The following is a 19,001-nucleotide window of genomic DNA, read 5'->3' on the forward strand; positions in this document are numbered from 1 at the left end:
GATGGATCGGCTGCATGACTTTCACTCACTTCTTGGCATTTTTTACAACCTCAATGTTGAGATTGTCTGACAAATATGTTTGATAACTGAAAATATATATAATACTAATAGATCATACACCTTTTTTGCTTGGAGTCCGGAGCACATATCAGGAGCGTGGGTGTGGAATTTAATGCACATCACAAAATAAATCAATTGGCGTCAATTTGCTGATCCACATTCCCATTCTGCTAAATGCTGTGTCAGGAGTATTAATTCCTAACAGCTGCCCAATCAGTTACAACATAATGAGTAGAGATAGAAACATTTTAAAGGAAACAATTTGGAAGGAAAACTTGAGATAGACAAATGAAAGCCATATTTGTTACCGACTTAATGACAGACAACATGGATTTAGAAAACAATCCACTTGTCGAGTCAGATTTGGTGCAAGGTACAAAACCCCTGTCACTTACCAGGTATGTAGCTGGTGGTCGACGTAGTTGAGGTCGATGTCACTATCGATGGTGTGGGTTCTATGGAAAATGAAAATATTTCACCCTCTTACACTGCACACTGAGGCTCGTCTGCATCAGTTTTAAAAATTTGCTATTCTGCTGCCTATAGCCAAGCATAAAAGTTGCAAAACCCAAATCCAGACACTTCTATCTTAGTCTATTCAATAAAGTTGTTTTAGTGGAGAGAGAATACATCTTTTGATGGCCTTTACATTCAGGACACCATTTCCACAAGTATTAGAATTGCTGGAATTGTCAAATGGATTTGATTCTGCTGTCAAAGGAGTTCCTGAAATATTTCTTATCAATAGACAGTGGAAACGTCTTACCACAGACAGACTCATATTGACCTCCCCTGCCCAGATAAACAATGGCTCTGTAGATACTTGGGCAGCATCGTGACAATTATGCAGGACTCACTCCTCCCAAGTGCTCACCTGCCCAGAGTATTTAAAGTCAGTGAAAGATCCTCTCAGTTAAATATTGATGCTGGGAACCTGCACCACCATATTCAGACACATGCCATGTTGCTCTTTCTAATCAGTGGTGATAGAGATTAGATTGATGTCACACCGACCTTTGTATCAATCACTTTCTTGATATTGTACGGACTGCATATCGGCTTATAATGTGGAAGGTTGCTATGCCAGTCCGGAAGGTGGTGAAGGCATAAAGGTTGAGGTGAAGATTTAAATAATGGATGAAACTATGTTAGGCGAATAATTCAAAGATATGTTAATCATCTTATCATTATCATCTTCACTAATTGTTGCATTAGCCCATTTACTTTATGTGGATTAATGATTTGATTAAAATAGCAGACAGCAAAACCTCTGGCAAATCTGTGCAGCTTTGCAAGCTTACTATTACCACTGACAGTAATTTCTAATCTTAGATCTAATTATTGCTTTTTTTGCTTGATATACTGATCATGTTGGATGTAGAACTTTCACTGAAATGGCACAGATTTGTTCGAAGAGCTTTTGCACTAAAAGACAATTTCCTTGCACATAAATGTCATATTTACCAGAAGTCATGGTTGTAGAAGTGGTTTCAGGCAGAGTGGTTGTTGTCCATTCTGTTATTATTTGCGGCTCACAGCAAACTCGAATTTGGTAGTCATAACAAAACTTCCTCTCCTGCACAGTATTTTCACTGAATATACAGACAAGTCCTGTGTCTTTGTCACAGGTCACATTGTCTGTTGATTCACTTACTGGCCACTCAGGGTAATCAACAAATTGGCACTGAATTTTATTAATTGCATCGGAAGAGGAAGGACACAGTTCATTGCGCGTGGGATCCAATAATTCAGAATCGCCTGGGCTGATCAGAGAAGGTGTGTGTTCATTAAACCAACGAGACCATTCACCGTTACATTCATCCCCTGCAAAAGTAGTCTAGGCTTAATGAATCAGCCTTTAATCAAGTTAATTAACAAGAAATACAACGATTAAGATTGCAAGACAACTTTTCTAAATTGGTACCATTTCCTTTAGATTTGAGATGCTACATCACATCCTAGTCACACAATTTCATCACAACGGTGGAAAGAATATCAAATCAGCACAACATTTGACAGCATGACTCATCGAGCATCAGGTTGTTTTTTTCATACTAATATTATACTCAACATATGCAAGAGTGTGGGAATGTTCTTTAACTGCTTACAAGTGGGTTGATCTGGAAATGGAATATTACAAAAGAACCTACTGCCCAGAGTATGTCAGACTTGATTTTCTAGCGGGCATAAAAACGACAAGCAAATCTTTAACCTGCACTCAGAATGGTGAGAAATAGTCCAACAGGGCTTTGCAGCTGAACTCTTATGATGGAGTCAGGTGCATCGTATGTGTGACTTTCATTTCTTGTTCCAATTTTCTATCCAAGTGTTGATATTATGTGGCAAATGTGGGATAACTAAAAACATGGGGCTGGACTTAATGTTGGGTGGACGGGAGCTGGCGGGCCCCGGCAATGCAATGGTGGTGGTTTGCAGGGAAGGGTGGGTGTCTTGGGTCCTGGGGGTGGTTGGGGAAGAGGGGCGTCCCTGAGCCCGATTATCAGGGCCCACCCCCGGTGTGCTGAGTGGCTGCCAACCTTTTCCGGGGGGCCTTTCCCGGCTCCAGGACGCCCACTTGCCACAGGTAAAATCCCCATGGAGGTGGGTGCAGGCTCTTAAGTGCCCGTTAATTGGCAACTTAAGGGCCTTGATTGGCCTGGGACGGGTGGCCTGTCATTCACCCCGCACCCTCCCCCCACCCTATGTAAAGTACGGCAGAAGCGCGAGTGGGTCGGGAAGGCCTCATAGAGCCTCCTGCTCCATTTTACGTCAGCACCACCCCCGCACCCCACACCCCCACACACCATCCAGCTCACTGGGGTGGCGATAAATTCTGGCCATGCTTTATAATAAGAATATATATTACAATAAACCCTTCTCACTTGGAGTTACACATGCCAGGGGTAAATATGAGGGATATGTGTGTCGAGGTTGATGCCCATTGCAAAATAAACTGTCATTTCCCATCAATTTCCAATAAACATACCCACCCTGCTAAATGTCAGGTCAGGAGCACAGTTTCGTAAGCACTTTGCTGTAGGTCACAACATAATGACCAGAGATACAAACATTTTGAAAGCAAACAATTGCAAAGGAACCTTTGGGAGTAAAAATGAAAGCTGTATTGTGTTATCTACTCAATGACAGATCACATGGAGTTAGCAAACAACTCACCTGTGGAGCCAGATCTGGTGCAAAGTATAAAATCACTGTCACTTACCAGGTATGTAGCTGGTGGTGGATGTAGTTTTCGTTGGTATCACTGTTGTTGACGTGGTTTCTATAGAGCAGGAAAACATTTCAACCTGTTACTGCCGAACCTCAGCGTGCAGTGTATCAGATCGAAAAACTTAATTTTCTTTTGCATGAAGCCAAGCACGAAAATTGCAAAATTGAAATCTCTTCACTTCTATCTTCATCAACTTAATAAAATTATTTTAGTGGAGAGAGAATATATTTATTTAATGGCCCTTATATTCAGGGCATCATTTCCACAATATGAAAGTAACTAGAAATCTCACATAGATTTAATAGAGACAATGCAAATATTAGTTTCCAATAGCCAGTTGAAAATTCTTACAATGGACAGATGCATATTGACCTGAGTTATCCAGATAAACAGTGATTCTGAAAATACTCAGGAAGGAATCTTGTCAATTATACGAGGAGAACACCTCTCAGGGCCATCCAGAGCTGACCGCAGCAGAGTATGCGGAGTGAGTTTTTGTTTATTCATTCGGGGGACATAGGTGTCGCAGGCGATGCCAGCAGTTATTGTCCATTCTTAATTGCCCTTGAGAAGGTGGTGGTGTGCTGCCTTCTTGAACTGCTGCAGTCCATGGGATGTAGGTACATCAAGAGTGCTGTTCGGAAGGGAGTTCCAGGATTTTGACCCAGTGACAGTAAAGGAACGGCAATATAGTTCCAAGTCAGGATGGCGTGTGGCTTGGAGGGGAATGTGCAGGTGGTGGTGTTCCCATGTATTTGCTGCCCTTGCCCTTCTAGGTGGTAGAGGTCGTGGGTTTGGAAGCTGCTGTTGAAGGAGCCTTGGTGAGTTTCTGCAGTGCCGCCTGTAGATGGTACACACTGCTGTCACTGTGCGTCGGTGGTGGAGGGAGTGAATGTTAGTGCAGGGGGTGCCAATCACCTGGAATTCTTTGTTCTGGATGGTGTCGAGCTTCTTGAGTGTAGTTGGAGCTGCACCTGTCCAGGCAAGTGGAGATTATTCCTTCAAACTCCTGACTTGTGCCTCTATATGGTGGACAGGTTGGGGAGTCAGCAGATGAGTTATGTTCAGCAATGATAATGCATTGAACGTCAAGGGAACATGGTTAGATTCTCTCTTTTTTGAGGCGGTCATTGCCTGCCACTTGTGTGGCACGATTGTTACTTGCCACTTATCAGCCCAAGCCTAGATGTTGTCCAGGTCTTCCTGCAAATGGACACTGGCTGCTTCAGTATCTGAGTCATTGCGAATGGTGCTGAACCTTGAGCATATTGAGTGGGAGCTCCTGACGTTTACATACTCAGACTCATGCAATGCTGCTGTTTCTACTCAGTGGGAATAGAGATTAAACAGCTGACTAGACTGACCTATGTCTCAGTCGATTTCTTGAAATGTGTATGGGCAGCAGTCAATTATAATCGCCCAGGAGGAGGTGAACACATAGCAGCTATTCGACGTTTGATGGCTTTTCAAAGCAGACTTGAGAGATACTTTATCACACTCCAGTTACACAGTTTTATCACAATCGTGCAAAGAATATCAAGTCAGCACAACATTTGACAGCACAAATGATCTAGCATCAGGTTGTTTTTGATACTCGTATTCCACTCAGCATCAGCCGCCTAGAAAGGGAAGGAGTGGTGGTGGAAGGAAATGAAATTCTACAAAAGAACCTGCTGCCCAGCAGTTGCCAGCCTAGATTTTCTAGGGGGCATCAAAACAAAACTGGTGAGTCCGATACCTGAGCTCTGAACAGTGAGGAACAGTACAATAGGGTTTTCCAGTTGAATCTGTTTGATGGAGTGAGATGGATCGGCTGCATGACTTTCACTCACTTCTTGGCATTTTTTACAACCTCAATGTTGAGATTGTCTGACAAATATGTTTGATAACTGAAAATATATATAATACTAATAGATCATACACCTTTTTTGCTTGGAGTCCGGAGCACATATCAGGAGCGTGGGTGTGGAATTTAATGCACATCACAAAATAAATCAATTGGCGTCAATTTGCTGATCCACATTCCCATTCTGCTAAATGCTGTGTCAGGAGTATTAATTCCTAACAGCTGCCCAATCAGTTACAACATAATGAGTAGAGATAGAAACATTTTAAAGGAAACAATTTGGAAGGAAAACTTGAGATAGACAAATGAAAGCCATATTTGTTACCGACTTAATGACAGACAACATGGATTTAGAAAACAATCCACTTGTCGAGTCAGATTTGGTGCAAGGTACAAAACCCCTGTCACTTACCAGGTATGTAGCTGGTGGTCGACATAGTTGAAGCCGATGTCAGTATCGATGGTGTGGGTTCTATGGAAAATGAAAATATTTCACCCTGTTACACTGCACACTGAGGCTCGTCTGCATCAGTTTTAAAAATTTGCTATTCTGCTGCCTATAGCCAAGCATAAAAGTTGCAAAACCCAAATCCAGACACTTCTATCTTAGTCTATTCAATAAAGTTGTTTTAGTGGAGAGAGAATACAACTTTTGATGGCCTTTACATTCAGGACACCATTTCCACAAGTATTAGAATTGCTGGAATTGTCAAATGGATTTGATTCTGCTGTCAAAGGAGTTCCTGAAATATTTCTTATCAATAGACAGTGGAAACGTCTTACCACAGACAGACTCATATTGACCTCCCCTGCCCAGATAAACAATGGCTCTGTAGATACTTGGGCAGCATCGTGACAATTATGCAGGACTCACTCCTCCCAAGTGCTCACCTGCCCAGAGTATTTAAAGTCAGTGAAAGATCCTCTCAGTTAAATATTGATGCTGGGAACCTGCACCACCATATTCAGACACATGCCATGTTGCTCTTTCTAATCAGTGGTGATAGAGATTAGATTGATGTCACACCGACCTTTGTATCAATCACTTTCTTGATATTGTACGGACTGCATATCGGCTTATAATGTGGAAGGTTGCTATGCCAGTCCGGAAGGTGGTGAAGGCATAAAGGTTGAGGTGAAGATTTAAATAATGGATGAAACTATGTTAGGCGAATAATTCAAAGATATGTTAATCATCTTATCATTATCATCTTCACTAATTGTTGCATTAGCCCATTTACTTTATGTGGATTAATGATTTGATTAAAATAGCAGACAGCAAAACCTCTGGCAAATCTGTGCAGCTTTGCAAGCTTACTATTACCACTGACAGTAATTTCTAATCTTAGATCTAATTATTGCTTTTTTTGCTTGATATACTGATCATGTTGGATGTAGAACTTTCACTGAAATGGCACAGATTTGTTCGAAGAGCGTTTGCACTAAAAGACAATTTCCTTGCACATAAATGTCATATTTACCAGAAGTCATGGTTGTAGAAGTGGTTTCAGGCAGAGTGGTTGTTGTCCATTCTGTTATTATTTGCGGCTCACAGCAAACTCGAATTTGGTAGTCATAACAAAACTTCCTCTCCTGCACAGTATTTTCACTGAATATGCAGACAAGTCCTGTGTCTTTGTCACAGGTCACATTGTCTGTTGATTCACTTACTGGCCACTCAGGGTAATCAACAAATTGGCACTGAATTTTATTAATTGCATCGGAAGAGGAAGGACACAGTTCATTGCGCGTGGGATCCAATAATTCAGAATCGCCTGGGCTGATCAGAGAAGGTGTGTGTTCATTAAACCAACGAGACCATTCACCGTTACATTCATCCCCTGCAAAAGTAGTCTAGGCTTAATGAATCAGCCTTTAATCAAGTTAATTAACAAGAAATACAACGATTAAGATTGCAAGACAACTTTTCTAAATTGGTACCATTTCCTTTAGATTTGAGATGCTACATCACATCCTAGTCACACAATTTCATCACAACGGTGGAAAGAATATCAAATCAGCACAACATTTGACAGCATGACTCATCGAGCATCAGGTTGTTTATTTCATACTAATATTATACTCAACATATGCAAGAGTGTGGGAATGTTCTTTAACTGCTTACAAGTGGGTTGATCTGGAAATGGAATATTACAAAAGAACCTACTGCCCAGAGTATGTCAGACTTGATTTTCTAGCGGGCATAAAAACGACAAGCAAATCTTTAACCTGCACTCAGAATGGTGAGAAATAGTCCAACAGGGCTTTGCAGCTGAACACTTATGATGGAGTCAGGTGCATCGTATGTGTGACTTTCATTTCTTGTTCCAATTTTCTATCCAAGTGTTGATATTGTGTGGCAAATGTGGGATAACTAAAAACATGGGGCTGGACTTAATGTTGGGTGGACGGGAGCTGGCGGGCCCCGGCGATGCAATGGTGGTGGTTTGCAGGGAAGGGTGGGTGTCTTGGGTCTTGGGGGTGGTTGGGGAAGAGGGGCGTCCCTGAGCCCGATTATCAGGGCCCACCCCCGGGGTGCTGTGTGGCCGCCAACCTTTTCCGGGGGGCCTTTCCCGGCTCCAGGACGCCCACTTGCCACAGGTAAAATCCCCATGGAGGTGGGTGCAGGCTCTTAAGTGCCCGTTAATTGGCAACTTAAGGGCCTTGATTGGCCTGGGACGGGTGGCCTGTTATTCACCCCGCACCCTCCCCCCACCCTATGTAAAGTGCGGCAGAAGCGCGAGTGGGTCGGGAAGGCCTCATAGAGCCTCCTGCTCCATTTTACGTCAGCACCACCCCCGCACCCCACCCCCCCCACACCATCCAGCTCACTGGGGTGGCGATAAATTCTGGCCATGCTTTATAATAAGAATATATATTACAATAAACCCTTCTCACTTGGAGTTACACATGCCAGGGGTAAATATGAGGGATATGTGTGGCGAGGTTGATGCCCATTGCAAAATAAACTGTCATTTCCCATCAATTTCCAATAAACATACCCACCCTGCTAAATGTCAGGTCAGGAGCACAGTTTCGTAAGCACTTTGCTGTAGGTCACAACATAATGACCAGAGATACAAACATTTTGAAAGCAAACAATTGCAAAGGAACCTTTGGGAGTAAAAATGAAAGCTGTATTGTGTTATCTACTCAATGACAGATCACATGGAGTTAGCAAACAACTCACCTGTGGAGCCAGATCTGGTGCAAAGTATAAAATCACTGTCACTTACCAGGTATGTAGCTGGTGGTGGATGTAGTTTTCGTTGGTATCACTGTTGTTGACGTGGTTTCTATAGAGCAGGAAAACATTTCAACCTGTTACTGCCGAACCTCAGCGTGCAGTGTATCAGATCGAAAAACTTAATTTTCTTTTGCATGAAGCCAAGCACGAAAATTGCAAAATTGAAATCTCTTCACTTCTATCTTCATCAACTTAATAAAATTATTTTAGTGGAGAGAGAATATATTTATTTAATGGCCCTTATATTCAGGGCATCATTTCCACAATATAAAAGTAACTAGAAATCTCACATAGATTTAATAGAGACCTTGCAAATATTAGTTTCCAATAGCCAGTTGAAAATTCTTACAATGGACAAATGCATATTGACCTGAGTTATCCAGATAAACAGTGATTCTGAAAATACTCAGGAAGGAATCTTGTCAATTATACGAGGAGAACACCTCTCAGGGCCATCCAGAGCTGACCGCAGCAGAGTATGCCGAGTGAGTTTTTGTTTATTCATTCGGGGGACATAGGTGTCGCAGGCGATGCCAGCAATTATTGTCCATTCTTAATTGCCCTTGAGAAGGTGGTGGTGAGCTGCCTTCTTGAACTGCTACAGTCCATGGGGTGTAGGTACATCAAGAGTGCTGTTAGGAAGGGAGTTCCAGGATTTTGACCCAGTGACAGTAAAGGAACGGCAATATAGTTCCAAGTCAGGATGACGTGTGGCTTGGAGGGGAATGTGCAGGTGGTGGTGTTCCCATGTATTTGCTGCCCTTGCCCTTCTAGATGGTAGAGGTCGTGGGTTTGGAAGGTGCTGTTGAAGGAGCCTTGGTGAGTTTCTGCAGTGCCGCCTGTAGATGGTACACACTGCTGTCACTGTGCGTTGGTGGTGGAGGGAGTGAATGTTAGTGCAGAGGGTGCCAATCACGTGGAATGCTTTGTCCTGGATGGTGTCGAGCTTCTTGAGTGTAGTTGGAGCTGCACCTGTCCAGGCAAGTGGAGATTATTCCTTCAAACTCCTGACTTGTGCCTCTATATGGTGGACTGGTTGGGGAGTCAGCAGATGAGTTATGTTCAGCAATGATAATGCATTGAACGTCAAGGGGAGATGGTTGGATTCTCTCTTGTTTGAGGCGGTCATTGCCTGCCACTTGTGTGGCACGATTGTTACTTGCCACTTATCAGCCCAAGCCTAGATGTTGTCCAGGTCTTCCTGCAAATGGACAATGGCTGCTTCAGTATCTGAGTCATTGCGAATGGTGCTGAACCTTGAGCATATTGAGTGGGAGCTCCTGACGTTTACATACTCAGACTCATGCAATGCTGCTGTTTCTACTCAGTGGGAATAGAGATTAAACAGCTGACTAGACTGACCTATGTCTCAGTCGATTTCTTGAAATGTGTATGGGCAGCAGTCAATTATAATCGCCCAGGAGGAGGTGAACACATAGCAGCTATTGGACGTTTGATGGCTTTTCAAAGCAGACTTGAGAGATACTTTATCACACTCCAGTTACACAGTTTTACCACAATCGTGCAAAGAATATCAAGTCAGCACAACATTCGACAGCACAAATGATCTAGCATCAGGTTGTTTTTGATACTCGTATTCCACTCAGCATCAGCCGCCTAGAAAGGGAAGGAGTGGTGGTGGAAGGAAATGAAATTCTACAAAAGAACCTGCTGCCCAGCAGTTGCCAGCCTAGATTTTCTAGGGGGCATCAAAACAAAACTGGTGAGTCCGATACCTGAGCTCTGAACAGTGAGGAACAGTAAAATAGGGTTTTCCAGTTGAATCTGTTTGATGGAGTGAGATGGATCGGCTGCATGACTTTCACTCACTTCTTGGCATTTTTTACAACCTCAATGTTGAGATTGTCTGACAAATATGTTTGATAACTGAAAATATATATAATACTAATAGATCATACACCTTTTTTGCTTGGAGTCCGGAGCACATATCAGGAGCGTGGGTGTGGAATTTAATGCACATCACAACATAAATCAATTGGCGTCAATTTGCTGATCCACATTCCCATTCTGCTAAATGCTGTGTCAGGAGTATTAATTCCTAACAGCTGCCCAATCAGTTACAACATAATGAGTAGAGATAGAAACATTTTAAAGGAAACAATTTGGAAGGAAAACTTGAGATAGACAAATGAAAGCCATATTTGTTACCGACTTAATGACAGACAACATGGATTTAGAAAACAATCCACTTGTCGAGTCAGATTTGGTGCAAGGTACAAAACCCCTGTCACTTACCAGGTATGTAGCTGGTGGTCGACGTAGTTGAGGTCGATGTCAGTATCGATGGTGTGGGTTCTATGGAAAATGAAAATATTTCACCCTCTTACACTGCACACTGAGGCTCGTCTGCATCAGTTTTAAAAATTTGCTATTCTGCTGCCTATAGCCAAGCATAAAAGTTGCAAAACCCAAATCCAGACACTTCTATCTTAGTCTATTCAATAAAGTTGTTTTAGTGGAGAGAGAATACAACATTTGATGGCCTTTACATTCAGGACACCATTTCCACAAGTATTAGAATTGCTGGAATTGTCAAATGGATTTGATTCTGCTGTCAAAGGAGTTCCTGAAATATTTCTTATCAATAGACAGTGGAAACGTCTTACCACAGACAGACTCATATTGACCTCCCCTGCCCAGATAAACAATGGCTCTGTAGATACTTGGGCAGCATCGTGACAATTATGCAGGACTCACTCCTCCCAAGTGCTCACCTGCCCAGAGTATTTAAAGTCAGTGAAAGATCCTCTCAGTTAAATATTGATGCTGGGAACCTGCACCACCATATTCAGACACATGCCATGTTGCTCTTTCTAATCAGTGGTGATAGAGATTAGATTGATGTCACACCGACCTTTGTATCAATCACTTTCTTGATATTGTACGGACTGCATATCGGCTTATAATGTGGAAGGTTGCTATGCCAGTCCGAAAGGTGGTGAAGGCATAAAGGTTGAGGTGAAGATTTAAATAATGGATGAAACTATGTTAGGCGAATAATTCAAAGATATATTAATCATCTTATCATTATCATCTTCACTAATTGTTGCATTAGCCCATTTACTTTATGTGGATTAATGATTTGATTAAAATAGCAGACAGCAAAACCTCTGGCAAATCTGTGCAGCTTTGCAAGCTTACTATTACCACTGACAGTAATTTCTAATCTTAGATCTAATTATTGCTTTTTTTGCTTGATATACTGATCATGTTGGATGTAGAACTTTCACTGAAATGGCACAGATTTGTTCGAAGAGCGTTTGCACTAAAAGACAATTTCCTTGCACATAAATGTCATATTTACCAGAAGTCATGGTTGTAGAAGTGGTTTCAGGCAGAGTGGTTGTTGTCCATTCTGTTATTATTTGCGGCTCACAGCAAACTCGAATTTGGTAGTCATAACAAAACTTCCTCTCCTGCACAGTATTTTCACTGAATATGCAGACAAGTCCTGTGTCTTTGTCACAGGTCACATTGTCTGTTGATTCACTTACTGGCCACTCAGGGTAATCAACAAATTGGCACTGAATTTTATTAATTGCATCGGAAGAGGAAGGACACAGTTCATTGCGTGTGGGATCCAATAATTCAGAATCGCCTGGGCTGATCAGAGAAGGTGTGTGTTCATTAAACCAACGAGACCATTCACCGTTACATTCATCCCCTGCAAAAGTAGTCTAGGCTTAATGAATCAGCCTTTAATCAAGTTAATTAACAAGAAATACAACGATTAAGATTGCAAGACAACTTTTCTAAATTGGTACCATTTCCTTTAGATTTGAGATGCTACATCACATCCTAGTCACACAATTTCATCACAACGGTGGAAAGAATATCAAATCAGCACAACATTTGACAGCATGACTCATCGAGCATCAGGTTGTTTATTTCATACTAATATTATACTCAACATATGCAAGAGTGTGGGAATGTTCTTTAACTGCTTACAAGTGGGTTGATCTGGAAATGGAATATTACAAAAGAACCTACTGCCCAGAGTATGTCAGACTTGATTTTCTAGCGGGCATAAAAACGACAAGCAAATCTTTAACCTGCACTCAGAATGGTGAGAAATAGTCCAACAGGGCTTTGCAGCTGAACACTTATGATGGAGTCAGGTGCATCGTATGTGTGACTTTCATTTCTTGTTCCAATTTTCTATCCAAGTGTTGATATTGTGTGGCAAATGTGGGATAACTAAAAACATGGGGCTGGACTTAATGTTGGGTGGACGGGAGCTGGCGGGCCCCGGCAATGCAATGGTGGTGGTTTGCAGGGAAGGGTGGGTGTCTTGGGTCTTGGGGGTGGTTGGGGAAGAGGGGCGTCCCTGAGCCCGATTATCAGGGCCCACCCCCGGGGTGCTGTGTGGCCGCCAACCTTTTCCGGGGGGCCTTTCCCGGCTCCAGGACGCCCACTTGCCACAGGTAAAATCCCCATGGAGGTGGGTGCAGGCTCTTAAGTGCCCGTTAATTGGCAACTTAAGGGCCTTGATTGGCCTGGGACGGGTGGCCTGTTATTCACCCCGCACCCTCCCCCCACCCTATGTAAAGTGCGGCAGAAGCGCGAGTGGGTCGGGAAGGCCTCATAGAGCCTCCTGCTCCATTTTACGTCAGCACCACCCCCGCACCCCACCCCCCCCACACCATCCAGCTCACTGGGGTGGCGATAAATTCTGGCCATGCTTTATAATAAGAATATATATTACAATAAACCCTTCTCACTTGGAGTTACACATGCCAGGGGTAAATATGAGGGATATGTGTGGCGAGGTTGATGCCCATTGCAAAATAAACTGTCATTTCCCATCAATTTCCAATAAACATACCCACCCTGCTAAATGTCAGGTCAGGAGCACAGTTTCGTAAGCACTTTGCTGTAGGTCACAACATAATGACCAGGGATACAAACATTTTGAAAGCAAACAATTGCAAAGGAACCTTTGGGAGTAAAAATGAAAGCTGTATTGTGTTATCTACTCAATGACAGATCACATGGAGTTAGCAAACAACTCACCTGTGGAGCCAGATCTGGTGCAAAGTATAAAATCACTGTCACTTACCAGGTATGTAGCTGGTGGTGGATGTAGTTTTCGTTGGTATCACTGTTGTTGACGTGGTTTCTATAGAGCAGGAAAACATTTCAACCTGTTACTGCCGAACCTCAGCGTGCAGTGTATCAGATCGAAAAACTTAATTTTCTTTTGCATGAAGCCAAGCACGAAAATTGCAAAATTGAAATCTCTTCACTTCTATCTTCATCAACTTAATAAAATTATTTTAGTGGAGAGAGAATATATTTATTTAATGGCCCTTATATTCAGGGCATCATTTCCACAATATAAAAGTAACTAGAAATCTCACATAGATTTAATAGAGACCTTGCAAATATTAGTTTCCAATAGCCAGTTGAAAATTCTTACAATGGACAAATGCATATTGACCTGAGTTATCCAGATAAACAGTGATTCTGAAAATACTCAGGAAGGAATCTTGTCAATTATACGAGGAGAACACCTCTCAGGGCCATCCAGAGCTGACCGCAGCAGAGTATGCCGAGTGAGTTTTTGTTTATTCATTCGGGGGACATAGGTGTCGCAGGCGATGCCAGCAATTATTGTCCATTCTTAATTGCCCTTGAGAAGGTGGTGGTGAGCTGCCTTCTTGAACTGCTACAGTCCATGGGGTGTAGGTACATCAAGAGTGCTGTTAGGAAGGGAGTTCCAGGATTTTGACCCAGTGACAGTAAAGGAACGGCAATATAGTTCCAAGTCAGGATGACGTGTGGCTTGGAGGGGAATGTGCAGGTGGTGGTGTTCCCATGTATTTGCTGCCCTTGCCCTTCTAGATGGTAGAGGTCGTGGGTTTGGAAGGTGCTGTTGAAGGAGCCTTGGTGAGTTTCTGCAGTGCCGCCTGTAGATGGTACACACTGCTGTCACTGTGCGTTGGTGGTGGAGGGAGTGAATGTTAGTGCAGAGGGTGCCAATCACGTGGAATGCTTTGTCCTGGATGGTGTCGAGCTTCTTGAGTGTAGTTGGAGCTGCACCTGTCCAGGCAAGTGGAGATTATTCCTTCAAACTCCTGACTTGTGCCTCTATATGGTGGACTGGTTGGGGAGTCAGCAGATGAGTTATGTTCAGCAATGATAATGCATTGAACGTCAAGGGGAGATGGTTGGATTCTCTCTTGTTTGAGGCGGTCATTGCCTGCCACTTGTGTGGCACGATTGTTACTTGCCACTTATCAGCCCAAGCCTAGATGTTGTCCAGGTCTTCCTGCAAATGGACAATGGCTGCTTCAGTATCTGAGTCATTGCGAATGGTGCTGAACCTTGAGCATATTGAGTGGGAGCTCCTGACGTTTACATACTCAGACTCATGCAATGCTGCTGTTTCTACTCAGTGGGAATAGAGATTAAACAGCTGACTAGACTGACCTATGTCTCAGTCGATTTCTTGAAATGTGTATGGGCAGCAGTCAATTATAATCGCCCAGGAGGAGGTGAACACATAGCAGCTATTGGACGTTTGATGGCTTTTCAAAGCAGACTTGAGAGATACTTTATCACACTCCAGTTACACAGTTTTACCACAATCGTGCAAAGAATATCAAGTCAGCACAACATTCGACAGCACAAATGATCTAGCATCAGGTTGTTTTTGATACTCGTATTCCACTCAGCATCAGCCGCCTAGAAAGGGAAGGAGTGGTGGTGGAAGGAAATGAAATTCTACAAAAGAACCTGCTGCCCAGCAGTTGCCAGCCTAGATTTTCTAGGGGGCATCAAAACAAAACTGGTGAGTCCGATACCTGAGCTCTGAACAGTGAGGAACAGTAAAATAGGGTTTTCCAGTTGAATCTGTTTGATGGAGTGAGATGGATCGGCTGCATGACTTTCACTCACTTCTTGGCATTTTTTACAACCTCAATGTTGAGATTGTCTGACAAATATGTTTGATAACTGAAAATATATATAATACTAATAGATCATACACCTTTTTTGCTTGGAGTCCGGAGCACATATCAGGAGCGTGGGTGTGGAATTTAATGCACATCACAACATAAATCAATTGGCGTCAATTTGCTGATCCACATTCCCATTCTGCTAAATGCTGTGTCAGGAGTATTAATTCCTAACAGCTGCCCAATCAGTTACAACATAATGAGTAGAGATAGAAACATTTTAAAGGAAACAATTTGGAAGGAAAACTTGAGATAGACAAATGAAAGCCATATTTGTTACCGACTTAATGACAGACAACATGGATTTAGAAAACAATCCACTTGTCGAGTCAGATTTGGTGCAAGGTACAAAACCCCTGTCACTTACCAGGTATGTAGCTGGTGGTCGACGTAGTTGAGGTCGATGTCAGTATCGATGGTGTGGGTTCTATGGAAAATGAAAATATTTCACCCTCTTACACTGCACACTGAGGCTCGTCTGCATCAGTTTTAAAAATTTGCTATTCTGCTGCCTATAGCCAAGCATAAAAGTTGCAAAACCCAAATCCAGACACTTCTATCTTAGTCTATTCAATAAAGTTGTTTTAGTGGAGAGAGAATACAACATTTGATGGCCTTTACATTCAGGACACCATTTCCACAAGTATTAGAATTGCTGGAATTGTCAAATGGATTTGATTCTGCTGTCAAAGGAGTTCCTGAAATATTTCTTATCAATAGACAGTGGAAACGTCTTACCACAGACAGACTCATATTGACCTCCCCTGCCCAGATAAACAATGGCTCTGTAGATACTTGGGCAGCATCGTGACAATTATGCAGGACTCACTCCTCCCAAGTGCTCACCTGCCCAGAGTATTTAAAGTCAGTGAAAGATCCTCTCAGTTAAATATTGATGCTGGGAACCTGCACCACCATATTCAGACACATGCCATGTTGCTCTTTCTAATCAGTGGTGATAGAGATTAGATTGATGTCACACCGACCTTTGTATCAATCACTTTCTTGATATTGTACGGACTGCATATCGGCTTATAATGTGGAAGGTTGCTATGCCAGTCCGAAAGGTGGTGAAGGCATAAAGGTTGAGGTGAAGATTTAAATAATGGATGAAACTATGTTAGGCGAATAATTCAAAGATATATTAATCATCTTATCATTATCATCTTCACTAATTGTTGCATTAGCCCATTTACTTTATGTGGATTAATGATTTGATTAAAATAGCAGACAGCAAAACCTCTGGCAAATCTGTGCAGCTTTGCAAGCTTACTATTACCACTGACAGTAATTTCTAATCTTAGATCTAATTATTGCTTTTTTTGCTTGATATACTGATCATGTTGGATGTAGAACTTTCACTGAAATGGCACAGATTTGTTCGAAGAGCGTTTGCACTAAAAGACAATTTCCTTGCACATAAATGTCATATTTACCAGAAGTCATGGTTGTAGAAGTGGTTTCAGGCAGAGTGGTTGTTGTCCATTCTGTTATTATTTGCGGCTCACAGCAAACTCGAATTTGGTAGTCATAACAAAACTTCCTCTCCTGCACAGTATTTTCACTGAATATGCAGACAAGTCCTGTGTCTTTGTCACAGGTCACATTGTCTGTTGATTCACTTACTGGCCACTCAGGGTAATCAACAAATTGGCACTGAATTTTATTAATTGCATCGGAAGAGGAAGGACACAGTTCATTGCGTGTGGGATCCAATAATTCAGAATCGCCTGGGCTGATCAGAGAAGGTGTGTGTTCATTAAACCAACGAGACCATTCACCGTTACATTCATCCCCTGCAAAAGTAGTCTAGGCTTAATGAATCAGCCTTTAATCAAGTTAATTAACAAGAAATACAACGATTAAGATTGCAAGACAACTTTTCTAAATTGGTACCATTTCCTTTAGATTTGAGATGCTACATCACATCCTAGTCACACAATTTCATCACAACGGTGGAAAGAATATCAAATCAGCACAACATTTGACAGCATGACTCATCGAGCATCAGGTTGTTTATTTCATACTAATATTATACTCAACATATGCAAGAGTGTGGGAATGTTCTTTAACTGCTTACAAGTGGGTTGATCTGGAAATGGAATATTACAAAAGAACCTACTGCCCAGAGTATGTCAGACTTGATTTTCTAGCGGGCATAAAAACGACAAGCAAATCTTTAACCTGCACTCAGAATGGTGAGAAATAGTCCAACAGGGCTTTGCAGCTGAACACTTATGATGGAGTCAGGTGCATCGTATGTGTGACTTTCATTTCTTGTTCCAATTTTCTATCCAAGTGTTGATATTGTGTGGCAAATGTGGGATAACTAAAAACATGGGGCTGGACTTAATGTTGGGTGGACGGGAGCTGGCGGGCCCCGGCGATGCAATGGTGGTGGTTTGCAGGGAAGGGTGGGTGTCTTGGGTCTTGGGGGTGGTTGGGGAAGAGGGGCGTCCCTGAGCCCGATTATCAGGGCCCACCCCCGGGGTGCTGTGTGGCCGCCAACCTTTTCCGGGGGGCCTTTCCCGGCTCCAGGACGCCCACTTGCCACAGGTAAAATCCCCATGGAGGTGGGTGCAGGCTCTTAAGTGCCCGTTAATTGGCAACTTAAGGGCCTTGATTGGCCTGGGACGGGTGGCCTGTTATTCACCCCGCACCCTCCCCCCACCCTATGTAAAGTGCGGCAGAAGCGCGAGTGGGTCGGGAAGGCCTCATAGAGCCTCCTGCTCCATTTTACGTCAGCACCACCCCCGCACCCCACCCCCCCCACACCATCCAGCTCACTGGGGTGGCGATAAATTCTGGCCATGCTTTATAATAAGAATATATATTACAATAAACCCTTCTCACTTGGAGTTACACATGCCAGGGGTAAATATGAGGGATATGTGTGGCGAGGTTGATGCCCATTGCAAAATAAACTGTCATTTCCCATCAATTTCCAATAAACATACCCACCCTGCTAAATGTCAGGTCAGGAGCACAGTTTCGTAAGCACTTTGCTGTAGGTCACAACATAATGACCAGAGATACAAACATTTTGAAAGCAAACAATTGCAAAGGAACCTTTGGGAGTAAAAATGAAAGCTGTATTGTGTTATCTACTCAATGACAGATCACATGGAGTTAGCAAACAACTCACCTGTGGAGCCAGATCTGGTGCAAAGTATAAAATCACTGTCACTTACCAGGTATGTAGCTGGTGGTGGATGTAGTTTTCGTTGGTATCACTGTTGTTGACGTGGTTTCTATAGAGCAGGAAAACATTTCAACCTGTTACTGCCGAACCTCAGCGTGCAGTGTATCAGATCGAAAAACTTAATTTTCTTTTGCATGAAGACAAGCACGAAAATTGGATAATTGAAATCTCTTCACTTCTATCTTAATCAACTTAATAAAATTATTTTAGTGGAGAGAGAATATATTTATTTAATGGCCCTTATATTCAGGGCAACATTTCCACAATATGAAAGTAACTAGAAATCTCACATAGATTTAATAGAGACCTTGCAAATATTAGTTTCCAATAGCCAGTTGAAAATTCTTACAATGGACAAATGCATATTGACCTGAGTTATCCAGATAAACAGTGATTCTGAAAATACTCAGGAAGGAATCTTGTCAATTATACGAGGA

At 42.5% G+C, this 19,001-nt stretch overlaps 1 protein-coding gene across 3 annotated transcripts in view; it reads right to left on the reverse strand.

Annotated features, from left to right (window-relative positions):
- The window catches only part of LOC137384717 (mucin-2-like), a 212,090-nt gene that overhangs the window by 66,802 nt on the left and 126,287 nt on the right, over positions 1 to 19,001 (reverse strand). For all 3 annotated transcript variants that reach the window (XM_068059034.1, XM_068059033.1, XM_068059032.1), the window contains 12 exons: positions 18,554 to 18,613; positions 16,799 to 17,158; positions 15,730 to 15,789; positions 13,463 to 13,522; positions 11,708 to 12,067; positions 10,639 to 10,698; positions 8,372 to 8,431; positions 6,617 to 6,976; positions 5,548 to 5,607; positions 3,281 to 3,340; positions 1,525 to 1,884; positions 456 to 515 (listed from right to left, as the gene is read on the reverse strand). In XM_068059034.1, coding sequence (XP_067915135.1) covers positions 456 to 515; positions 1,525 to 1,884; positions 3,281 to 3,340; positions 5,548 to 5,607; positions 6,617 to 6,976; positions 8,372 to 8,431; positions 10,639 to 10,698; positions 11,708 to 12,067; positions 13,463 to 13,522; positions 15,730 to 15,789; positions 16,799 to 17,158; positions 18,554 to 18,613 — 1,920 coding nt within the window. The remainder of the gene's footprint in view (positions 1 to 455; positions 516 to 1,524; positions 1,885 to 3,280; positions 3,341 to 5,547; positions 5,608 to 6,616; positions 6,977 to 8,371; positions 8,432 to 10,638; positions 10,699 to 11,707; positions 12,068 to 13,462; positions 13,523 to 15,729; positions 15,790 to 16,798; positions 17,159 to 18,553; positions 18,614 to 19,001) is intronic.

This window comes from Heterodontus francisci, chromosome 27, assembly GCF_036365525.1.
Source record: "Heterodontus francisci isolate sHetFra1 chromosome 27, sHetFra1.hap1, whole genome shotgun sequence".
NCBI classification, from domain to species: Eukaryota; Metazoa; Chordata; class Chondrichthyes; order Heterodontiformes; family Heterodontidae; genus Heterodontus; species Heterodontus francisci.